Here is a 25,885-nt window from a genome sequence, read left to right on the forward strand (position 1 = left end):
AAAAAAAAGCAGAAAATCTGTTTAAAAAACTACAAAAAGGCGCATCTTTTTGTGACCTACCAAGAGCACGGCAGCATCCCATGACAAGCAGTGCCATTTCTGTTCTTATTCTCGCTGCGGTTTTTGCCTCTCATCCAATCAACACCCCCACCCGGCGCTCCTGCTGCTTGACTGGCCAAGAGGCAAAAACCATAGTAAAAATGAGAGAGAAAAAATAGCACTACAATGCCATTGTGCTTTTGGTAGGTTGTGGAAAAACACAGATACCACATTTTTCTGTGATTTTCCATGGCACACGGAAAAGTAAGATTCCTAGTGATCAGAGTCCTGGTCCTTTGCACCCACTAGGCAGGCTGTACTAAGTGGACTGTAATAACATTTGGACAGTCCCCAGTGGGAGCCAGGTTACAACTCACCATGGCTTCATGCGTCTGTCTCCCTCACACCACACAAACGCCTGATCCTTCTCAACAATGCTACAGTATTACCAGTTACCGCCAGTTCTGTATGCATACATTTCTTTTCGTTATATGTGGCACCTTCATTTGGCTTTGTTAAATTTCATTGTGCTATGTCCCAGTTCTCCAATTTATTTATCAAGCAAACCCTAAGTCTGCACATGAACTTGGATGTGAAGAGCCTGGGACTCCTTCCCATCCCTCTTATTTGAGATTTAGAGTGTACCTGAGCTACGCTTTACAGGCTTGTTGTGGCTACTTAAGACTGCAGGAGCCACCAGGCTGCTACACATTTGACACAACGCTTAGCACAAAGAGGCCATGGTCCATTCTGAGGGCCTCAAGCACTACCTAATCATTTGTTGCTATTTTCTTTTTTTCACTTGTAGAAAATCACCTCCAACATGGAGCTAGAAGCAGATAATGGAAGGACGCTCCCTGCCCTGACTGTCTTCTCAGAGAGTCTGTGTTACATGAAGGACCATGCCCTAAAAACCATTGGGGAGGCCTCATTCCAAACTGCCTGTGAGCCGGAGGATGTCACTTGGGTTGTTACTGTTCCAGCCATATGGGATGCCTCTGCCAGACAGTTCATGCGATTGGCAGCAAAAGAGGTAAAGGAGTAACAGCTCGATTGCTCCCCTCAGATTCTCCACAGTTGGCACCACTCAGAGGGCAGGGATTTCTCATCCTGTCAACAAGCCTCCTTTTAAAACTCTTAAAACTTTGCGCCACAGGGTGATGGGGGAAGGTAGTACAGGAGGGGACTCTCAAGCTAGTTATAACTATTGCACTTTACCCAAAGTGCTAGATATTAGAGCATCTTCCAGCTGAACAGATGTACACTGTTTGGGGGGGAGGTGCTGCCTGCCAGGAGGCTGCCAGAGTGCCCCCCCCCCCCCACTAGCTAGCAACTATCAGCAGCAGCTGGGGAGGGAAGGGGGGGGGGAAATGGTGCCCCCTGCCATGAGAGCCTCCCACAGCTTGCTAGCTGGGGTCCTGGGGGTGGGGGCTGGGCCCAGTCCCTATGCACCCCCTCCCTGCACCAAGCCTCTTGGCAGCTGTGCTGCAGCTGCTGGCTGCTGCTGCTGTCTTGCCTCACATTTTGCTGTGCTGGGAACTGGGGCTGATGGGGGTGTGGGAAAGAGGGAGGGAGACCCTATACCACATGGACCTGGCCTGGGCCCCTCCCTGAGCCCTAAGTCAGCAAGATGCTGGGGGACCTTTGTGGCAGAGGGCTCTGTTCTCTATCCCCACCCTTCCCCCACCCCACATTGCTGACCCCTGCCTTAGACCATTAATCCAGGATGCCCATTCTTGCAAGTAGAAATGTCTGGTCCATGCCCTATGTTCAAGTTATGTCTCAGAGGTGGGAAGGAAAGATCTGACTCCCATTCCTGACTTAATTTTAAGTAATTTGTAATTTTAGGCGGGGCTTATCACTGACATGTTTTCAGAGAAGCTCATCATTGTCTTGGAACCAGAGGCTGCATCTGTCTGGTGCAAGCAGCTCCCTCAGTATGGGTTTGTGGCAGAAGGTAGCTACAGAGAGAAGTTTGAAGAGTCACCTGGGACTCAGTACATTGTTGTTGATTGTGGAGGTAATGGTTTTTTCCCCCTTCAGCCTGCGATGAGCATTGTTTAACTGTTGTCTCAGCACTATAAAAAGTAGCTACACACTTATTCAGTTCTCACTTTTCCAAAATGTATGCATAGACTGCTCATTAAATGCAGAATAGTCGCAGGTGCGGAAAAGTGCCATATAAACCACTGCTATAATCCCTGGGGGTTAGTACCCCAGAAGCTCCAGCCTCCCTCTACAACACTTGGACCACTTATGGGCCAAGTGCAGACTGGATCTTGTTTCCCAGACTTCTCTTCCAAACAAAACCCTGATCTAAACAGGTTTCCCCAATTTCAGTCCTCCCAAGAAGTTCTGCAGAAGAGATGAAATATCAGGTCCATCATCTCCATAAAAACAAAATTCCCCCAGCAAAAGGTCTGGATCTAAACAAATTCTTAAGCACTAGCTATGAGACATAGGTCTGAAAAGTGGGAGGTTGGGTGGGTTGTTTTTTTGTTTTTTTTTAAAGAAGAGCTTAAACTTTTCTGAAGTTCAATTTTTTTCAGATAAAAATCAAGCCAGAGAGGTTTTTTTTTAAACAAGTTAACAAACTTTCTTCATTCTTTGGTGTTTAGGGGGTACAATAGACATCACGGTGCATGAAATCCAACAGAGTAAAACCCTAAAGGAATTGCATAAGGCATCTGGAGGTGGATGGGGAGGGAACACAGTGGATGAAAACTTCAAAGACTTCCTGAGGGGAATATTCTACGGAGGAATATGGGATGAATACATAAAAAAATATCCAACAGAATTCCATCAAATGATGTACAACTTTGGCCTCCAAAAATGTTCTTCTAGTAGAGATGATGTCTACCTCCATTGCTACTCCAACCTAATAAGAGTGGCTGAACAGAAGCAAGACATCTCTCTCTTCTTCAATGGTGTGGAAGGAACTCATTGGCATGATGGGATCATCATGATTACGTATGAGAAAATGAAGAGCTTTTTTGCGTACAGCACTGGGAAAATCATTGGTGCTTTGAAGGAAATCCTCAGGAAACCTGAGATGGCTACAATCCAGTATATTTTGCTTGTTGGGGGATTTGCCTCCAGCATTATTCTGAGGGATGAGATCTACCACACATTCAGTGAGCGCTACTCTATCCTGTGTCCCATGGAAGCCCAGGCAGCCATTGTTAAGGGGGCTGTTTTGTTTGGGCACAATTCACAAATTGCTGTCTCAAGAATCAGTGCACGGACATATGGAGTAGCGGTATCCCGTGCATTTGATGCAGCTGTCCACGATGAACGGAAAAAGAGAGTCTCACAAATCAATAATTATGTGTACTGCACAGACCTCTTTATGAAATTGGTAGGAATTGGGGATTTGGTAAAGATAGATGAAGCTGCCCATTACACTTTCACTCCTGTGGAACCAGATCAGACAAGAATGTGTATTCAGTTCTACTGTACAGAAAAGGAGGATGCAAAGTACATAGATGAGGAAGGGATGAAAATGCTTGGCTCCTGTACTGTACCAATGCCAAACCCAGAGCTGGGGAGAAAGCGCCAGGTGAGACTGGATGTTAAATTTGGGCTGACAGAGTAAGGCCACAGTTACCAATCTGACTTCCAATCAAAGTCGGACAGTTATGATAGATTTTTTAACAATGTAAAGAATCCACAGTTCACAAAGTAGTAGGGATGATGACTGAGGGACTCCTCAATTAGAATATTCAGGCTACTATGGTTGATGTAGTCAAGTAAAATTACTTATCTCAGTTGTTCTCAAACTTTTGGCCCTGTGGGCTGGATCAGACTATCTGTGGGCCAGACCAGGGCCTGGGCCCAACACCGCACTCTCCCTGCCCCACATGCCAGGATTGGGTTTTAGGGATCAGACATCATTCCCTCCCACCCCTGGCTTGGACACCAGGGAGTTGGTACCACCCCCTTCCAGCCCCACCAATTGGGATTGGGTGCTCCCCATGGATCCTGCTACCTGGTGTGCCATACTAAACCATACCTGTTCTCCTTCACCCTATGTACTTCTTGCAGTTGTATCTTCTAATACTGTGATTTTGCAGTATCATATTTCCTAACATTTAAGCTTAACTCTACCAGTTGCAATATTTACTGTATTCCCCATAATGCATCCCTGTTAGAAAAGCAAGAGTAATAGATTGGAATGACTCACTGTGCTGCCTGTAGCACTAGGTCCAGCCTACGAACCTCAGGCAGTGCACAACCCACACCAGTCCCATGTGCTACATGCAGAGCAGGACCAAATAAGTTTGACAGCCCTGTGTTAGAATTATATCTTGGGATATTTTTCACTAGAGTGATATGCTGTGTACTGAAGTGCTTTGCTAAATGCTGCTGAACCTTGGATTTAAAGATATTTGGTTGATTTACTATAAATAAAAGTTTGAAAGCTTATCTTAAACAGTACCTCCCTTTGTTTTTGCATGTAGACTATGGTTTATTGCAGATGTGGGCAAAATATGGCCAGTGAGGGACACAGAAACAGCATATAAGCCACTGTCTGCAGCTTTTCTGTCCCTTTTGTGAGCTGTTTCTGCCTGAGCAACAGCGTCTGAAAGGTACTGGACTGGACTGGCTTCCTACCTAGTCAGTCTCCTGCTAGTTTCTGTTCTTGGAAAGGATTGGATACAGTTTACTAACTAAAATTTCTTGACTTATCCCTATCCAATCCATTTATTTCAACTTATTCTTCCCCCAAAAATCTCTTGTTTTTGTGTCGTCCCCCCCCAGCCACCACACACACACACTTACACTTTTAAAAAAGAAAGCTGTGCTTTCCCTGGCAATGTGATCCATCATGAGCAGGAAAGCACATGCATTACACCCCCGCCCCCAGAGAAGAGATATTATTCAACACAACACAGAAGAAGTCAGATAGTCATACATCAAGGAAGGAGGAGATATTATATAGTTACACACACATACAGACTAAACACAACACAGAAGATGTCAGACAGTCATACATCAGAGAAGAGAGATACTACAGCTGTGCGCACATACACACGCACACACCTTTTCCAGCACAGGAAAGATTAATATGAAGCATGCTGGAAAGGCAGGTGCCAGGTCTTCTGGCAGGGGAGGGAGAGAGTCTAGAGAGGGTGGGGGGAGAACTACAGCCCCCCCCCAACATAGATGGATTCTCTTTCCTGGCAGCCATGAGTCTTCTGGGGGGGGGGGGAGAGGGGGGGGGTTGGAGCAGTACCTGTCCCTGCACCTGCACCAGCTCCCCTAACACCAGAAATAGCCACCAGCAGCAGAATGACAGTCTCCTCCACCCTGATTTCATCTCCCAGCGTTAGCCTCCCACTGCCAGGGGAGGAGCTGGACCTGGAACCAGGGGACCTGAGCGCCCTAGCAAAAGAAATTCTGGGGACCGAGGGGGAATCTGAGTTTGTGCTCCACACCTCTCAAAGTTTCTGTAGAGCCAGGTCTTCTGCTCCGGAAGGCACCTCAGAGGAGGCTGTGGGGGCAGGTGACTCAACTTACCCTGTTGGTGTGCCTCTGCCTGCTGAGGAGGAGGAGAAGGCAGGATCCCCACCCTCAACCCAGAAACAGGGAGTAGTGTAGTGTGGGATTATTTTGAGGTGGCAGATGATCCCAGGTTTGCTATCTGCCAGCACTGCCAAAGGCAGATCAGCTGGGGCAAGGAGGTGAAACACTTCGCCATCATGGCAATGCTGCTGCATCTCAGGAGACAGCACCCCCTTCCCTTTGCTCCTCCTCAGCCTGGCACCAGTGGGAGCATACACAAAGGGAAGTCCCCCTCTTGCTCCAAAGCTCCCATCCCCAAGAAGCAGAGGCAGGCCACCCTGGAGCAGTGGGGAAAAGCCGCAGACAAAGGGGGGCGCTTTCCAAAGGTGAGCGAGATTATCCAGAGCATTGGGGAGATGCTTGCTCTCAATAGCCAGCCTTTCTCCTTAGCTGAGCGGCCAGGGTTCAGGCAGCTCATGGCCCCATCCTACCAGGTGCCTGCGTGCACCACCTTCAGTAGGATGGTGGTGCCCTCCCTGTATGAGGCATGCAGGGAGTACTTGAGGGAGGAGCTGTGCAAGGCAGGACCGCAGGTAGCCTTGCACTTCACCTCAGACATCTCAAGCAGCCAGAGTGGAGATCACGCCTACCTCACCCTCACAGGGCACTGGTGCAATCAGTCAGGCCATCGGGGGGGGCTCTCCTTCAAGTTGAGGTGATGGATGAGTCTTCCACAGCAAAGGAGATCATGGTGGCCAAGAACCGCGTGGTGCAGGGGTAGCTCATTGGGCAGGCTGAGCTCACCTGTGGGTTCACGGTCACCGACAACGGAGCCAATATGGTCAAAGTGGTCCGTGATGCCAACTTTTGTTGGCATCCACTGTGTGGTACACAAGCTGCACGTCATAGTCAGCGACGCCTTGGAGGGGGACAGGGCTGCCAGTGATAGTGCAGTCACTACCACCCAGCTGATTTCAAAATGCAGGAAGGTGGCAGGCTACTTCCACCACAGCATCAAGATGGCCAAGATGCTGTGGGACAAACAGGCAGAGCTGAGCATCCTGCAGCACAAAATCATGCAGGATGTGGAGACTCAGTGGAACTCCACATACCTGATGCTGGAAAGGCTGGTGGAGCAACAGAAGGCCATCCACAAGATGGCCTTGCTTGGGGAGATTGGGGTCAGCAGCCCCCTTAACAAAGCAGAGTGGGATACCATCTCCCAGATCTTGGTGGCCCTCAAGCCGTTCCTCGAGGCCACCAAGACCCTCAGTGCTGGTGATGCCCTCCTTAGCCAGGCGATCCCCTGGTAGACAAGGCGCTTGAGAACCAAATGGAGACGTTCCAGGAGATTAATGTTCCTGGCTGGGGCAAGCCGCTTTCACCACAGGCACAGGCACTGGTGAAGCGGCTGAAGGAGGGCATTGAAAAATGGATGAATCTGTTGCGGTCCAGTATGGTCCACGTGCTGGAGGGCATATACCACCTGAGGGCGAAGGGGAGCACATGCAGCACCAAAACACTCGATCACTGGATGGAGGTGCTGGTGAACAGAGTCAGGGAGGCAGAAGGGCAGAGACGAGTGGACATGGAAGAGGGGGATCCACTTTCCCATGCCAGCACTCCCAGCACCAGCCAATCTCCCCTACACCAGCTGCTGCCAATGTGGGCCAAGGGCATGGCTTCAATGTTGGGATCCCGATGCACCAAACCCCAGCCTTGGGCAGGTAGTGGCGAGGCTTTAGTGGCTACCTATCCCACCGAGGACTTGGAGCCGCTGGACTGCGACCCCCTTGGCCTATTGGGCAACCCCCAGCCAGATGTGGCAGGTTCTGGCTGCGGTTGCCTGGGAACATCTGTCCTGTCCACCGACCAGTGTTCCAAGCAAGAGGGCGTTTGGCATTGGCCAATGACATGGAGAGGCAGTTTCCCTTGCCTATGACAGGTCACACACGTTAGTTTGACAGGTCAGACACACTAGTTAATTGGAGCAGGCCCCAAGCAGCTGTTCAGTTGGGGCAAACAGCCCTACAGTGCCCTGCTAAAGTACATTTAAGATCTAGAGACCGGCCGCACCTAGGCTCTCCTGCATGACAGTAGCATAGACAGAACCAAAAGTTTCCAACACCCAGCCTATTTGGAATAGTGACTCTCCATAGCCAAAATGAAACAAATGAAGAAGATGCCTGTTATTATCTTCACCAGGCTCAGGAGCTAAGAGAGTGAAGCAAAAGTGTTTCCACCCCACCCCCTACCCCAAGCTTCCCACGCAGAAATGACAGTATGCGTGTTGAACTGCAGCCAATCCACTACTCAGGACACCCAAAATAACTTTCTTTTCACTTCCTTTTCCTCTAAACACAGTTCAGATGATTTCTTAGAAACTGAAAAGGGGAAAGCGCTGTTCTGAAAAACAGGATGGGCTCTTTATGTTTCACACAGCATCAGCCTAATGTTACTTGCATTTCTGACCCTGGCCATGAAGCCAGAGCTAGAAAAACCCGTGGTCAGTTAGCCACTCTCAGCCAACACTGCTATGTACCCTATGGTTTACTTCTCCAAGATCTGTCCACTCCAGCTTCAAATACCTCACATACTGAAGCTTCGTTTGCTGACCTTCAGCTGGAAGTACTCCTTGCTCAATACCCTCAGTATACATGGTGCAAAAGTGAGAAGAGAGGAACACAGAAAAAGAAATATAAGTTTCTCTACCCCCATTACCCAGGCTAGGTGGGGTGAGCTCAGCTTTTCTAACCTCTGGTAAATGCTTGGCTAACTAGGGCTCTACGTTGAGGTGCTTTTAGTAGATCTGAAGTCTCCCTGCAATGCTTCATGTGACATGGACACAACCTCAGGAAGGAAGGGAAGTATAAAAGGGTCAGTTCCCTGTTGGGAGTCAAATTTATGTTCCTTTTTGACTATCCAGGAAGACAGCAGGAGCAATGATCAGCAGTTCCTCAAGGTATGTGACCTGCTTAGCCTCCCAGTGGACAGACTACATATACAAACCAGTTATCTTTTTGGGAGACCATCCAGGAAGCTGGCTGTCTTCTCCATGCTCCTAACGCTTCAGTGGCATGGGAGCAGGGGATCTGAATTAGGATTCTCTTACACTACCTGTCCTTCTATTGCCTCATGCAAAGCAAGACTTGTTGACTACCATAAACAGGCAGCTGACTTAAAAGATGTTCACATCCACTATAAGGATCAAGGGGTCCTCTGCCTCATAATTGCCAAAGGACAGAAAGCAAGCTTGCTAGGTGGAAAATGGCACAAGTCACTGGGCATCAAGGTAAGAAGAGCACACAGGAGGACACTAAAAATATTACCACTTGAGAATCCCGTTATGCCCTAAACCAGCAGTACGCAACCTCTTTACCCGGCGGGCCAGATGAGCAGTGCCCAGTCTATTTCTGGGTCAAATCCAGCCTGTGGTCCCAGTCTGATGCCCAGGGCAGGACTAGTGGGGACCCATAGTCGTGTGGAGAGAGGTGGGGGGCAATCTGGCCCTGATCCAGACATGTAGGGGGAGGGGGCATGGCCTGCTTTGACCCTCTGCACCAGGCTTGAGAATCTGGCAGCGGGAGAGGGGTAGTGATATTAAATTGCCACTGCTAAGTTTCCAGCCCCGTGAGCAGGAAGCTGAACACCCCTGCCCTAACCTGGTTTTGTTGTCTGGACAAAGCATTTACCCAAGACCACCTTACCATTTGCCTTGTGACACTGCTCCCAGGGGGAGATATGGGGGTGGAGGGGCAGTTGCACTCCCACCTTGGATTTATGCAATGCACTATGCTGCCAGGGGGCTTTAAAAGAAATTCTTGAACGCTGTGGGTTCCTTTCTCCCCTTCATACAGCCACTGCTGAAATAGAAGGCTGATCTTATGCTTCACTTTTAAAACCTGTCTTAGGTCTTTCTCCCAGCAAAGGATTAATTCTGCTTCTGCTGTTTCACCTGCCTCCCACACAGCCTGTTTTTTCTCCAATCCCCTTTGCTCCTAATATAGAGGGATGAGGGGAAAAGTAGGGGGCAGGGGGAAGGCAGGTAAAACATCAGCAAAAGCAGGATTAATCCCCTCCCCCCCACATGGCCATGGCTAAAAACAGTCTGCAGGGCCAAGACAGATTACAAAAGGAAAAGATAGCTTGATTAGTGGAAGATCAAGATTGTGAAAAAGAGGGGAGGGTCATTAACATCTGTGGAGTGAAGAGAGATTAGCAGCAATCAGGTAGAGTATGGTCAAGCTATTCTTTCTTTTGTAGTTTACTGTCTCTTAGCTATCCCCTCTTCTGACCTGAAGCAGAATGCCCCATAGCTGAAATGGAAGAAAAGAACGGAAAAGAAAAGGGCAGACTGAAAATGAACTGGCCATGTTCAACATTAACTCAGGTGTGGAAATAACTGAGTGACATTTTGGATGCGCTGTCAAGATGCTCAAGGAGGCTAGATTTTGTTTTATGAATCTGAAAGTGATATACAGCTAATTCTATGACTACAGGACTATTGAAACATCTTTTGGATATTTTTGCTTAGTTTGTTTTGTTATTTATACTTAATATATAGCAAATTAATGCACATTCCAGTCAAAAATTTGTTTTGGCTTCAATCTTAAACTAAATATAGCCATAGGCCCTTGGCATATTAGTAAATCTTCTAGTTCCTTAACTCAGAAAGATGTGTGAAGATACATATATGCCACATCACCTAAAAAAAGGGAGCTGGGAAGAGACATGGCTCAAAGATACATTACATTTCAAACTGCTGCCTTTAAAGCCAAACCAGGGCGTTCAGTGCTCCTGCTCTTTGTGAAGTGGAGGCGAGGGCATTGAAGACTGGCCGGCTGGCTGGCTGTGCCCTGCATGCAGCAGTTGTGCATGCATCCCCTTTTTACTCCAAAGGAGACTATTGCAAACGAAGCTTTGCAGGGGACTTACAATCTTCACCCCGCTCCCAGGACAATATAGATCTATACCTTTGTGGTAGCATGGGAGTGAGGGTATAGCCATGGTGATCCAGGAAATGGTGAGGGGCAAGGATTTTTGTGGGTGATATCTTTTATTGGACCAACTGTGCAGCTGAAAGAGTTTTAAACAAGCTTCTGAATGCGGGGCATTCTGCTTCAGGTCAGAAGAGGGATAGCTAAAAGACAGTAAAACTACAAAGGAAAGAATAGCTTGACTGTACTGTACCCGATTCCTGCTAATCTCTTTTCACTCCACAGATGTTAATGACCCTCCCCAGGAGGTTGTGGGAGTGGGCTGGGGTTAGAAAAACAAAGTTATAAACAAGATGAAACAGACAGATCAGAAACTATCCACTTTTGTCATGTCCAAACATAAACTTACCAGACAAAAGCTATATGTGAAATGCATTTCCATGTGAGGGCTCTAATTCCAAGGGATTTCACTGCTCATGGACGTGATCCCAACAGCAACAAATTGAGGCAGTATGCTGTAGTGGGGTCCAAACTGAACGGTGGTCTGAATTCTTTATTTGGCTGCTCGTGTGTACGGTACCAAAGGAAAGAAAAAAAAAAGAAGTAACGTATCAGCACCATGTTGCCTATGTAAAATGGTTCATCTCTGCTGCCACCAAGCAAGAATTATTTTTGATCTTGCAGTGCCTTTCATCTTGAAGGATCACAAACATTTCTCACTTTCTTAGCAACCTTGGGATGAAATGTGCATATTGTACAGCAATGCTACAGAACAGCTTACCACAAGAAGTTAACTGTGCCGCTCTTGGGAACCGAAGGCGGAATTTTATACATACCTGGGTTGAATAATTCTCACAAAGAACCTGATCTTTGCCACCTGAAAAGAACAAACTTCAATTACAAACAGGTAAGGATGTCCTAAGGCAGCGAGGGCCAACCTTTTTGAAAGACATGCCACAAATTAGCGCTGCACCCTTCCCTGAGTGCTACACTGATCCCTTTCCCATACCAGCCCTGCTGTTCTGCTTTCTGCCCAATCTACCAGCGTACTGCCTATCCCCTCCCCAGTCTGCTAGGTGCCACATACAAATGCTGACCATGCCACTTGTGGCACATGAGGCAGGTTGGCTCCCAGTCATAGGGGATAGGCGTAACTTCTCGGAAAACTGGTCAGTGACAAGTCAGACATCAAAGCACTTCGGTTAGGGAACTTCTGAATGGTTGAGAGCTGATCAAGAAAGGAGCCTATTTAACTATTATTTTCGTCTGCACTATTTTTCTGGTGTTGTGCAACAGAAAAGTTCACAATTGGCATGAAGGGTTATAGAGGTTGCTTTTATTCATACAGAATGGAGCATGACCACCTTTTCAGATTCTTTAAAGCATTTCTTTTGTTTAAATGAAAGGCAAGAAGGGGTTGGTAATGCCACAGTTCCATCTGATGAAGTAAGCTCTTGCTCACGAAAGCGTATGCATCTCTGATTCAATTAGTCTGAAAGCTGTATCTCTACTCTGACTTCCATTGATAACAGTATACATTTTAAGATGAACACAGATTGGATACAATGCCCTAAGTCATTAAGTTTAGCCTCCTTTCAGGCACCACAACTCTATCATCCACCCCTATATATTTACTGCAGTCACATTTAAAAATAGTTTGGCTGTAGCCTTTACTTTTTGATAATGCGGATGAATTTTTCAGGTGGAAGCTGCTAGGGGTAAATATCAGTAACAGACAGGACACTAGGATTTTAAGAACATTTGCCTATTTAATGACCTTCAAATCATGAGGATTTAACTTATGTTTCACTAGACATCTTCTTCAGTAGTATAGAGACGTGTATTTTAAATAAATTCCTCCAAATGAGAGGGTTCGGAACTGTTTTTTATTCTCCGCATTTGATTGACCTGTTAAGAGAAATACAATTAGCAGCACATAACTTGAGAAATCGATGTGCTCAATTTGATTTACTGGACAAGACATTTCCTTTTTTATTTTTATTTTATTACAATTAAGGATGTGCAGTTTACACCCCACAAGAAAAAGCAGAAAAAAGTTTTTATGGAAAAAACCCAGATATACTAAACACATACCAAATGAATGGTACAGAGATGTGGGACTGGCTTTGATTTCAGAATTTTAGTAAAAATAAAGATGTAATGCAACAGCTGCTCAATTTCCAAGTCTAAATAGGCACTGTAAAAAATGACATTTCAGCATTCTCCAGCACATATTCCAGTCTAAATGCTCCCCCTGTAACCAACTCCTAGGTTCCCATACTACTGCTGGGAAGATAACCTTAGAATAAAAGTTTAGTACCCACCCACCCCTCTTAAAACAAAACGAAAAACAAAACCTTTCAATGCAGCTGTTTGGACTGGAACAGAATTGGAGAATTTTATAAAGGTTTGAGAGCACCCAAGGCAAGAAGTACAATATAATTTGTTCACTATTTAACTTGTACTTAAAAGGAGATTAAAACATTGAGATCGCACCATGGTACATAAAACTGTTGTCCTGAACAGAGATAAATCTTTCAAAAAAGTTTTACATCTTGGTGGAATCAAGGACACAGCTTTAGGCATCAATTGAAGAGGATTTAAATTTATAGTTGGTTATAACCGCTTTTATATACTGTACATCTACCCTAGTTGGATCAGTGTCTGGAACTGCTCAATGGTGTCCCTTTAAATTGTAAACTAAACCATAGTATGCAACTCCATAGGAAGCTAGAGATCAGGTAAATGTACAGCCACGGTTATATCTCCCCTGCTTCACGCTCTTCTGAGCTTCTCCGGTCTTCTGATCGTCCATTAGCACTTTCATAGGAACGTTTCCTGTCTTTCTGCTCTCGGGGTGACCTCTCTCTTGAGCTTCTGTCTTTGTCACGTGATGTTCTGTCACTATCTTTTGATCGTTCTTTGTCTCTGGAAGATCTTTCTTTTGAGGATCTGCAAGGGGAAGTACATTTGGAAATCCAAATTAGTCATGAATTTGTAATTACAATACAGAACACTCTGATTGTGTTATCCCTTTTCATATATCCTTTGCAGCCAGACAGACCTCAGTTTCATTCTATACCAACATGAACATGTAAGAAGCCATCAGGACACATTCCTCTGTATACTGCCCATTTTCAAAGTCAAAATAATAAGCTAATCAGAGGCAGCATTTTTTATGCATATTATACCTATGATGAATATTATATGCATGTATCTAGAGCCAAGGTAAACTTCAGATTTTTCTTTTCATTAATCTTGATTTTGAGCCATTTCCTTGAAACTTTCATCAATGGAAAAGTCTGCTTAAATTTCCCTTCTGTGATATATAGAGCAAGATCATTTTATGCACAACTTGAAGTCAGCCAGATTTTCAAAATATACATTTGAGACAATTTTAAAACTAATTTAAAAGCTTCCTTGTTTTTTACTAACATCTTCTAAGAACAAACTGTTCTATGGACTCTATGCTGTTATACCAGACCATCTCCTAATGAAGATTATTTCTTGAGTGATTTTAAGAAAGCTTAGTAGTTTATTTAATATTTAGATATTTCACTAGACTAATTTGAGCTTCCAGGAACTACAAAAGGCAGCCAGGAGAGGTTTGTTCTGCCACAGATTTGCTAATTAGCACAATCAAAAAAACCCCCAGTGCTTAATTTTTCTAGTTTGAAAAATGGGGTTAAAACAACCCCACTTATGCCATCTTGCTAAAGCAGAGAGATTTGTGGCTGAAAAAACCTCTAACACCCAAATTTTAACACTGAAATCATAACAGATCTAAAACAACAGCCTAATACAACATTTTTAAATAATGTTATAAAATCTAATATACAATAACATCTCTTATTGTCAAGAAATGCTACATGTTTAACACCAGAATAAAAGGTTGCACTCTCCCCACGGATGGAAGGCCACTAAGAATTAGAATGTTAGTATCTTCAAAGCATAAGACAGACTGGAAATAGAGGAGGATCTACAAAAAGTTCCCAAGTTAATGCCTTAAAAACTCAGAAGCTGCAACTACTTAGTATTTCAGTATTAATTACACAGTAACTCCAATTACAAGTGATTATATACATTTTCCATGTCTATTTTTAACATCTATTTTTGATTTATTTTTTGTGGCTTCCAGCCTTCCGAAAGTAGACACGGCTGCTGTGTCACACTGCTTCTAAGGCAATTAGGACAAGGGAGATTTGACTAGTAGCTGTTTCTAACGCTGGGTATACAGGACACATTTATAAGCTCACATATTTTGTGCAATCGTTCTTTGGGACATGGGATAGAAGTCCAGCCATTTCAGACCTTAAGATCAGTGACTGAGGCCTTCTGATACCCCAGGCAATTATATACACTCTGTCAATGCTCTATTTTGGCTGTGGGTACTCCAAATATCTAATTTAGCCCCTTTGGGCACAATGTTTCTACAAGTATGTCGGTAGCAAGAGGAGGATAAGGGAAAACGTGGGTCCCTTACTGACTGAGGGAAGCAACCTTGTGATAGAGAATGCAGAAAAGCCTGAAGTATTCAATGCCTTTTTTTTGCTTCAGTCTTTACGGGCAAGGTCAGCACACATACTACTGCACTGGGCAGCACAGTTTGGGGAGGAGGTGAGCAGCCAACCGTGGCAAAAAACAGGTTAGGACCTATTTAGAAAAGCTGGACAGAACAAGTCCATGGGGCTGGATGGGATGCACCCAAGGGTGCTAAGGGAGTTGGCTGATGAGACTGCAGAGCCACTGGCCATCATCTCTAAAAACTCATGTCAATCAGGAGAGGTCCTAGATGACTGGAAAAGGGCAAACAGTGTCCATACTTAGGAAAAGGAAGATCCAGGGAACTACAGACCAGTCAGCCTGACATCAGTTTCTGGAAAAATCATGGAACAGATCCTCAAGGAATCCATCTCTAAGCATTTGGAGAAGGTGATTAGGAACAGTCAGCATGAATTCATCAAAGGCAAGTCATGCCTGACTAACCTGATTGCCCTCTATGATGAGGTGACTGGCTCGGTGGATGCAGGGAGACCAGTGGATGCGATATACCTTGAATGTATCAAGGCTTTTGATACAGTCTCCCACAGCATTCTCATAGGCAATGCTCAGGAAGTATGGGCTGGATGAATGGACTGTAAGATGGACAGAAAACTGACTCGAGCAACAGGCTCAGTGGGTAGTAATCAATGGCTCGATGTCTAGTTGGCAACTGGTATCAAGTGGAGTGCCCGTGGGGTCGGTTCTGGGGCTGGTTTGGTTTAATATTTTCATCAACAACCTGGAAGATGCCACAGAGTGCACCGTCCACAAGTCTGCTGATGACACCAAGCTGTGGGGAGGAGTAGTAGATAAGCTGGAGGGTAGGGCTAGGATTCAGTGACCTAGACAAATTGGAGGACTGGGCCAAAAGAAATCTTATAAGGTTCAACTAGGACAAGTGCAAAGTCCTGCACTTAGGATGGAACGATCCCATGCACTGGTATAGGCTGGGGGTTGACTGGCTGAGCACCAGCTCTGCAGAACAGTGGGGGTAACAGTGGACAATAAGCTGAATATGAGCCAGCAGTGTGCCCTTGTTGCTAAGAAGACTAATGGCATGCTGGGCTGACCTGGTAGGAGTGCTGCCAGTAGGTCAAGGGAAGCAATTATTTCCCTCTATTCAGCACTGGTGAGGCCACATCTGGAGTACTGTGTTTAATTTTGGGCCCCCCACCACAGAAAGGATGTGGACAAATTGGAGAGGGGGCAGCTGAGGGCAATGAAAATGGCAAGGGGGCTGGGAGACCTGACTTCTGAGGAAAGACTGAGGGAGGAACTGGGCTTATTTAATTTAAAGAAGAGGAGACAGAGAGGGGACTTAATAGCAGCTTTCAACTACCTGAAGTGAGGCTCGAAAGAGGATGGAACTAGACCTGCTCTCAGTGGTGGCAGATGCCAGAATGAGGAGCAAAAGCTTCAAGTTGCAGCAAGGGAGGTTTAGGTTAGATATTAGGAAGAATTTTCTTACTAGGAGGGTAGTAAAACCTGTCCTAGGTCTCTTTCTCCCAGCAAAGGATTAATTCTGCTTCTGCTGTTTCACCTGCCTCCCACACAGCCTGTTTTTTCTCCAATCCCCTTTGCTCCTAATATAGAGGGATGAGGGGAAAAGTAGGGGGGCAGGGGGAAGGCAGGTAAAATATCAGCAAAAGCAGGATTAACCCCCTCCCCTCCACATGGCCATGGCTAAAAACAGTCTGCAGGGCTGAGACAGATTACAAAAGGAAAAGATAGCTTGATTAGTGGAAGATCAAGATTGTGAAAAAGAGGGGAGGGGTCATTAACATCTGTGAAGTGAAGAGAGATTAGCAGCAATCAGGTAGAGTATGGTCAAGCTATTCTTTCTTTTGTAGTTTACTGTCTCAGCTATCCCCTCTTCTGACCTGAAGCAGAATGCCCCATAGCTGAAATGGAAGAAAAGAACAGAAAAGAAAAGGGCAGACTGAAAATGAACTGGCCATGTTCAACATTAACTCAGGTGTGGAAATAACTGAGTAACATTTTGGATGCACTGTCAAGATGCTCAAGGAGGCTACATTTTGTTTTATGAATCTGAAAGTGATATACAGCTAATTCTATGACTACAGGACTAATGAAACAAGATCTTTTTGGATATTTTTGCCTAGTTTGTTTTGTTATTTACACTTAATATATAGCAAATTAATGCACATTCCAGTCAAAAATTTGTTTTGGCTTCAATCTTAAACTAAATATAGCCACAGGCCCTTGGCATATTAGCAAATCTTCTCGTTTCTTAACTGGAGAAAAATGTGTGAAGATACATATGTCACATCACCTAAAAAAAGGGAGCTGGGAAGAGACATGGCATTGAAGACTGGCTGGCTGGCTGGCTGTGCCCTGCATGCAGCAGTTGTGCATGCATCCCCTTTCTACTCCAAAGGAGGCTATTGCAAACGAAGCTTTGCAGGGGACTAACAATCTTCACCCTACTCCCAAGACAATACAGACCTATACCTTTGACAATATAGACCTATACCCCCCTCCATTTGAATTTCCTTCTGGCACAGGGAGGCAGGAACAGCGCCACGGTTCCAGGCCACAACCCTCTGCTCAGCACGGGGCTTCTGGCGGGGGATGACAACGGACAGACAACACTCAGCCAAAGACAAAGCTTTGGCTGGGATGGTCCTGCTCTGAGCAGGGGTTTGGACCAGATGACCTCCTCAGGTCCCTTCTACTCCTAATGTTCTATGATTCTATGAACACTGTAAAAATGCAGGGAAAGAACAGTTACATGCCCTGTAGTATCTATGGTTATTCGAGTTGTGGTTAGTATAAATTTCTACAGGTCTATTGCATACAAAACAAATTTTTTTGTTGTTTTTTTTTAAGACAGCAGCCTCTACAGAACAGCACATATGGTCCTGCTTTCCTCAAGCTTTTATAACAGAAGCATGAAGGACAACACAAATTCCCACTCTCCTGGAGGACACCATAAAAGGGATAGAGGGGTGGTCACAAACAGGGATCTGGGTTTTCCTGTTTCCTGCAGAAAAATAAAGATTGTCCACTTTAAAGAAGAAAAAACCCCATGGATTTTCTCCTTTGAACTATGAAAGCGCAGGTTTCCCTTTGTAGGCTAGCAGACTTCCATCCTGCAAGGAGCTGCTTAAGGCTTGGGGAAGCAGGGGGAGGGCAACTGGAGGCAGGGGCACCACATGCATGCACTGGTTACACATTAGGGGGGGCACAGGGAGGCACTTGCCTCCCACATTTCTGGATTGACTGGGGCACAGATCCTGGCCGGAACCTGTGCCTGGCAGCAGCAGGGGAAGGGAGGGGCTGGGACCAGGGCCAAGGCCAAGTGGTGATGGTAGCAGGGCTGGGCACTGAGGGTACTTGTGCCCACCCACCTTGCTGCAGCCATGTGCCCACTGTTGCTGCCTGCATAAGGTGGTGCAGGACTTGAATGCCTGCCTGCCCTCATACTATCCACCATGCTTGGGATGCTGCTGCTATGGGACAAGGTGGGGAAGGCTGGTGGGAACCCCAAGGAGGCATGGCAGGCAGGTGCACAGGTCCTGCAGTGGTGACAGGGTTGCAGCAAGGCAGGTGAGCACAGCAGCACCAGCCTGCCCCTGCTGCAGGACACCTTTGCGCTGCATGGTGCTGTGTGGACTGCTACCTACCAACTGGCAGCTGCAGAAGGCTATCTGTTCCACCCAGCGGGTACCGATAGCCCAAGGAGGGGGGAAGGAACCGCCCTGGGTCTGCCACACCAGTTGTAGGGACTGTGGTGGCATCCCCTGCTTGCCCCAAGCTCCTCGTCCCAGACATCCTGGACTCTCCCTGGCCCTGCCCCCAACCCCTCTGGTGACACATCAGGGTAGAGGGAATTTGCCCCCCCCCTCCCAGATCTCTGCACTGATGGTGGGGTGCAGGGCTGCAGCCCCATGGGAGCCAGTGCCCAGCAGCATTGGGAGGTGGCAGGGGTGCTGCCCACCCAGGGCAACGCCTAGGGACTGGGCAGGCACCTGTGGCTCTCAGGCATGGGGTATTTGTGAGGCTGCTGCGAGGGTTGCCAGGACTGGGCCTGGGGATGGGCAACGGGCTGACAGAGACCCTAGTGCCTGCCTTGCACTCTGAGGGGTGGACACATGCCCCCCACCATGCATCCTTGGGGGTGGGGTAGGTTTTCTGAGGGCCAGGGCTGGGGGCCAAACTCTGGCAAGCCCGAACCAGCCTTGCACTATGGGGGGGGGGGGCGTGGCAGCGGCACCCGCGCGCGGCGGCACAGTGGGTGGGAATGGTATAGGGCCAGTGCAGGCATGCCCCTTCCCCAACTTGGTGCCCTGGGCAGTTGCCCTCGCTGCCTACCTCCAAGGCTGGCTTTGCTGGCAGTGGCAGGGCAGGGGTGTGTGGGTCAGGGCAGGGGAGTGCAGTGGCAGGTTTGTGGGTTGGAAGCGAGGGACACCAGGATATTAAGGCTGCTCAGTGTCACAAAGCAGTGTGGGGACAGCTTGCAGCTGGACCTGAGTCCTAGTGTGCGAAGGGGGCAGGGGAAACTCGAATTTTCCATGATAAAAAAACCCAAAGTAAAATGCCAAAATACATAGGTATTTAGAATTATTTTATTATAACAACAGAGGCACTGGCAGGCTTCCAAGTTGCTTTAAAATTGTAAATATATCAACAAAACTTTGTGTACAATGGATTTTGGGGGTTTTAAATCAGAGAATTTTGGATTTCCCCCCCCCAGAGAAAACCAGGATCCCTGGTCATGAAATGGAAAGTGACAGATGGTGGTAAAACACTGGAACAGGCTACCCAAAGAGGTTGGGAAGTCTCCATCCTTGGAAGTTTTTAAGAGCTGGTTAGACAAATACTTGATTTAGGACGGTTTAGTCAGGGATGATCTACCCTGAGCAGGTCCTATGGACTAGATGACCTCTTGAAGTTCCTTCCAGCCCTATTTTCGTGATTCTACATCTCAAAAACTGGTAACTAAGGCAAATACGAACCATGTTTTTCTTCAAGTATGTATTCATGTGGATCCCACTGTAATGAACTGGCAAGGAGCAACCTCCTTAGACAGTGGGATGGCAGGCTGACTGCTGGCATAGTTACCTACTTGGCTTAGTTACCAGTTTTTTTGAGATGTAGAATAACAAAAAATAGTATGAGGGTACTAATCAATGGCTTGATGTCTAGTTGGCAGCAGGTATAAGGGTACTTCTTTGGTCGTCACAAATGTCAATGTATTTAATGAACATCAACAGGTTACCTTTTGAGGGCCCCCTCCAATTTCAGAATTTTTTGCCAGTTGTACCTGTCATCCAAGGACAGGGGAGGAGATAAGCAGCCTAGAGTAATGGAAGAACATGTTAGGGTTACTTAGAAAAACTAGATGTTTGCAAGACAGTAGGACCAGATGAGATCCATCATACAGTATTGAAAGGATTGGCTAAGGATAATTTCAGAACCATTGGCTATTCTCTTTGTGAATTCATGGAGGGTGGCAAGGTCCCAGATGACTGGAAAATGGCAAATATAGTGCCCATAAGCCAGTCAGCTTGACCTCAACACCTGGAAAGATCTGGAGCAGGTCATCAAGGTATTTATTTCTAAGCACATGAAGGAGAACAAGGTGATCAGGAACAATCATCATAGAATCATCAAGAGCAAGTCACACCCGACCAATCTGGGCTCTTTCTATGACAAAGGAAGAAGCATTGTGGATGCGATATACCTTGACTTTAGCAAGCATTTTGACACGGTCTCCCATGACACTCATTAGTAAGTTAACGAAATACAAATTAGATGAAAGTACTGTGAGGTACATAGCTGGCTGGATCATTGTGCTCAACAAGCAGTCATCAATGGCTCAATGTCTAGGTGGAACAAGGTATCCAGTGGAGGTCCCTAGGAGTTTCTCCTGGCTTTGGTATCGTTTAATATCTTCATTAATGATTTGGAGGACAGGATTGAGCTCATAGTTGAGACATTTCCCGATGACACTAAGTTGGATTGAGTTGCAGACAGCCTGAAGGGTAGTGCTAGAATTTAGAATGACCCGGATAGGCTGGAAAAATGGTCCACTATCAACCTGATGAACTACAAAGAGAACAAATGCAAAATCCTGCGCTTGGAACAGAATTATTGCATGCACAAATACACACTGGAGAATGGGTGGCTAGGCTGCAGTACCTCAGAGAAGGACCTAGAGGTTTCAGTGGATCAGAAGTTGAATATGAGCCAACAATATGCTCTTCTGCTGGGAGGGAAATACAAACAGTGTGCATGCAATCTAGGGAGTGTTGGGGACAACTTTCCGGTGCAAGTGCTGGGGTGGCCAAGTAGGGGCCATGCTCTTCTGGACCTGCTGCTCACAAACAGGGAAGAATTGGTGGGAACGTACTAGCAGATGGCAATCTGGGCAGCAGCGACCACAGGGCGATTGAGTTCAGAATCCTGAGGAAAGGAAGGATGGAGAGCAGCAGAGTAAAGACTCTGGACTTGAGAAAAGCAGACTTTGACTCGCTCAGGGAACTCCTGGGCAGGACCCCCTTGGAAGCCAGTTTGCGGAGAGAGAAGTCCAGGAGAGTTGGCTGTACTTAAAAGAAGCCTTGCTGAGAGCGCAGGAACAAACCATCCCAATGTGTAGTAAGACTAGCAAGTATGGCAGAAGTCCAGCTTAGCTTAGCAGGGAATGCTTCAGTAAATTAAAAATCACAAAAAGGAAGCTTATAAGAAGTAGAAGTTTGGACAAACAACTAGGGAGGAGTATAAGAATATTGCTCAGCCATGCAGGGATGAAGTCAGGAAGGCCAAAGCTCAATTGGAGTTCAGCTAGCAGGGGATGTGAAGGGTAACAAGAAGGGTTCCTACAAGTCTGTCAGTAACAAAAGGAAGATGTGGGAAAGAGTGGGTCCCTTACTAAATGGGGGAGGCACCCTAGTTACAAAGGACACACAAAAATGCTCAAGTACTCAATGACTTTTTCACCCCAATTTTCAGATGCAAGGTCAGCTCCCATACTACTGCATCAGGCAGCACAGTTTGACAAGAGGTCCGCAGCCAACAGTGGTGAAAGAACAGGTTAGGGACTATTTAGATAAGCTGGACATATACAAGTCCATCAGACTAGATGGGATGCACCCAAGGGTGCTGATGGAGTTGGTTGATGCGACTGCTGGGCATCATCTTTGAAAACTTATGGCAATCGGGAGAAGTCCAGGATAACTGGAAAATGGCAAATATAGTGCCCATCTTTAAGAAAGGGAAAAAGGAGGATCCAGGGAACTACAGAATAGTCAGCCTCACATCAGACTCTGGAAAAATCATAAAGCAGATACTCAAAGAATCCATTTCTGAGCACCTGGAGAAGGTGTACCTTGATTTTAGAAAGGCTTTTCATACGGTTTCCCACAACATTCTTGCACACAAGCTAAAGTAGTACAGGCTGGATGAATGGACTGTAAGGTGGACAGGAAACTGGCTGAAGCATCAGGCTCAGAGGTTAGTAATCAATGGCTTGATGTCTAGTTGGCAGCTGGTATCAAGCTGAGTGCCCCAGGGGTTGGTCTTGGAACCAGTTTTACTCAGTATCTTCATCACTGACCTGGAATATGGCATACAGTGCACCCTCAGCAAGCTTCCAGGTAACACCAAGCTGGGCGGGGGGAAAGTAGATAGCCTGGAGGATAGGGCTAGGATTCGGAGACCTCAACAAACTGGAGAATTGGACTCAAAGAATTCTCATGAGGTTCAATACGGAGAAGTGCAAAGTCCTGCACTTAGGATGGAACAATCCTATGCACTGGTACAGGCTGAGGGCTGACTGGCTGGGCAGCAGCTCTGCCAAAAAGGACCTGGGGGGTTACAGTGGACAATAAGTTGAATATGAACCAACAGTGTGCCCTAGTTGCCAAGAAGGCTAACGGCATACTGTGCTGCACTGGCAGGAGAGTGCTGCCAGCAGGGCAAGGGAAGTGATTCTTCCACTCTATTCTGCACTGGTGAAGCCACATCTGGAGTACTGTGTTCAGTTTTGGGGACCCCATTACAGAAATTATGTGGACAAATTGGAGAGAGTCCAGCAGATGGGAAACGAAAATGGTGAGGGGGCTGGGGCACATGACTTGAGAAGCTGAGGGAACTGGGCTTATTTAATTTAGAGAAGACAAGACATAGGGAATTTAATAACTGCCTTCACCACTAAGAACGAGGAGAAATGGTCCTCAAGCTACAGCAGGGGAAGTTTTGGTTAGCTAACCTACCATACTGATTAGGAGTTCAGCAATTTCTGACCTTCAGGACCTGAGGGTGAATGCCACCTGTTATCTGGCAGGCAGATCAGGGACCCACACCTCTGGGAGGAGTCTGGCACAGCCCTGCAGCCCTCCCAGGGGCGGGGCGGGCCCTCAATCTGCCTGCAGGATGACAGGAGGCTTCTGCTGTCGGCTGGGACCAGTGCTGGGCGCAGCCTGTGCTGAGCGCCGGGAAGATTGGTGCTGCCACTGGTCCCAGCCAGCAGTGACAGCATGCTGTAATCTGGCACACAGGTCCGGGGGCCCACGCCCCAAGGAGGGCTGGGGGCTGTGCCAGAATCCTCCCGGGGACTGAGGTGAGCCAAAAAGCCTTCAAAACAGCCCTTGTTTCATTTTGAAGCTGTTTTGAAGGCTTTTGTTTCATTTTGATTTCGGTGTTTGGAGCTCGAAACGCATCGAAACAGCTTCGAAATGAAACACCTGGTGAAATTTTGCACAGTCTTACTGGCCAATGAGCTTAACTTCTGTTCCTCAAAAAACAACAACAACAACAACAACAAAAATGGTTAAGTACGTGGATGAACATAACTTGTTGGGGAGGAGTCAACACAGCTTTATCAAAGGAAAATTGTGCCTCACCAACCTACCAGAGTTTTCTAAGGGCATCAATAAGCAGGTGGATTGAGGTGATCCAGTCAACGCAGTATATCTGGACTTCCAAAAAACATTTGACAAGGTCCTCCATCAGAGCCTCTTAACTAAGTTAGGTTCTGTGTTCAGTGCTGTTTTCCAGATCATTTATGAATACAGGTTTCCCTTCCTTTACGCAGGTTTTGTATGTGCGAATTCGCTCTTATGCAATGACTGCTTTTATACCAAAAAACTGTTTTAAGTGAGGTAAATTCACTCTTAGGCAATCGGTGTGGTGGAAGCCCGTGGTGAGCTGCTTTGTGTGGCACATTTTGGGAGTAACACGCACCAAAATATATAGTTTCCTGTGTGGATTTTTTTTTTTTAAAGGAATTTTTCTGTGTTCCAAGCCAAATCAAGTACAAATCTGTGAGTCAGCCCAGAACCATAAGTGGCCCTACAACCAGCAAACATCTTCGACCCCCACCAGGAGCTTCAGATATTTCCAGTCTTTTGGCAGGCATCCTATGCGCAGGCCCAAGCCCAGAGGCTTGGGGTTCGAATGCCCCCAAGTTTTGCCTGCCCTCAGACATATGGCCACAGGAGGAAGCTAGGGAGGAGTCTCCTATTTCCATAAAGTGGGCATAAAGCCCCAACACCATGGTAGGTACTAAACCACACCACAAGGACAGTTAATCCCAAGAAATGCTTAAGAAAAACTGCCTTCATGGACCCAGATACATGGTGTTTCCCCAGGGATCTGTACTCCTTGCTTCTTGTCTGTGACATTTCTGTAGTTGCCATCCTCACTATGACAGTGCCCTGTGCTTGTGTATACTGTCTGCTGTTGGCGAGTACCAAAATTCTCTTGTAAGTGGTAGAAATGGGTCTGGGGATCAGTATAGTTGTGGTCTTGGATGTATCCCTGTGTTATATTGTAAAGTGGGTACCCTTTATGCAAATGAGTTATGCACTGTTTTCTATGAACACAGGTACAGCATAAAGCAAGGGAAACCTGTATGTTAAAAGGGGGTGAGTAGCAAGATGGCCTAATCTGCCAATGACAAAATTATTCCAAGTGGTAAAGACCAAGGTGAGGAACTATAGAAGGATTGGTACAATTGAGTGAATGGGCAAACAAACTGCAGGTGCAATTCAATTCAGAAAAGTGTAAAGTGATGAACCTGGGCAAAAATAATCCAAACTATACCTACATTATTTATTGTTACAGGGGAGAGATCTGGAAGTCATTGTGGACAATTTGCTAAAAACATCAGCTCAGTGCTCAGCAGCTATCAAAAAGGCAAATAAAATGTTAAGGATTATTAAGAAAGGAACTATAAAGGGGAGATCCTGGGGTCGAAAAAACCTGTGAGGAAACAAAATAGGGTGGCACATGTGGCGGCAGCATGTGCAGCCCAAAACTGGAGCCTGGCCAACTGGAACCATGCTACAGCTGCCAGCCAGACTCCCAGTTGCAGGAATGCCATGGCTGCAGTTTCCCTGGCTTCCAGGACCCCAGGTAAGGCTACTGGCCCCAGCTTCCCCTACCCCATCCAGGGTAACCTGCTGCATGCATGACACAGGTGTTCCCCCAGGGACAAGGTGTGCTGCTGCTACTTGTCCCCAGGGAACTAAATATCTGTGTGTGTCTGGACACGGCCATATTGGAGCATAAGAAAACTAAGAGCACATGCAATCTCAAGAGACACTGCTGTATAAAAAGTAGTCAATCCTGTAGGGAGGGTGCATATTCATTTAGAGTAGGATTTAAACTGATAAAGTCAATGCAAAACACAGACCTAGTAAAATAATTTCTCAACCACATGGACTTTGTGTGCTTTCTAGTTACAAAACCTGAGATTCAATGAAACCAGGCTTATGGGGACATCTTTCTTGTGAGTCCAAAGTCTGTAATGATTTCAGACTGGGCACCCTATCCTCACTTCTGTAAGTGCTTTTTATGTATAACAACTGCTGGATCCCTGTGCAAAACAGAACCAG

General features: G+C 46.5%; 2 protein-coding genes across 10 annotated transcripts in view; one reads left to right on the forward strand and one right to left on the reverse strand.

Annotated features, from left to right (window-relative positions):
* The window catches only part of LOC109281509 (heat shock 70 kDa protein 12B), a 60,288-nt gene extending 55,824 nt beyond the window's left edge, over positions 1-4,464 (forward strand). For all 4 annotated transcript variants that reach the window (XM_059726229.1, XM_019480819.1, XM_019480821.2 and 1 more), the window contains 3 exons: positions 848-1,072; positions 1,888-2,059; positions 2,658-4,464. In XM_059726229.1, coding sequence (XP_059582212.1) covers positions 848-1,072; positions 1,888-2,059; positions 2,658-3,634 — 1,374 coding nt within the window. In that variant the 3' untranslated portion in view covers positions 3,635-4,464. The remainder of the gene's footprint in view (positions 1-847; positions 1,073-1,887; positions 2,060-2,657) is intronic.
* Positions 4,465-12,345: 7,881 nt separating this feature from the next.
* LUC7L2 (LUC7 like 2, pre-mRNA splicing factor) overlaps positions 12,346-25,885 on the reverse strand; it is a 53,086-nt gene continuing 39,546 nt past the window's right edge. For all 6 annotated transcript variants that reach the window (XM_006269790.4, XM_059726244.1, XM_019480823.2 and 3 more), the window contains one exon: positions 12,346-13,433. In XM_006269790.4, the coding sequence (XP_006269852.1) occupies positions 13,241-13,433 (193 nt within the window). In that variant the 3' untranslated portion in view covers positions 12,346-13,240. The remainder of the gene's footprint in view (positions 13,434-25,885) is intronic.

This window comes from Alligator mississippiensis, chromosome 4, assembly GCF_030867095.1.
Source record: "Alligator mississippiensis isolate rAllMis1 chromosome 4, rAllMis1, whole genome shotgun sequence".
Lineage (NCBI taxonomy): Eukaryota > Metazoa > Chordata > Crocodylia > Alligatoridae > Alligator > Alligator mississippiensis.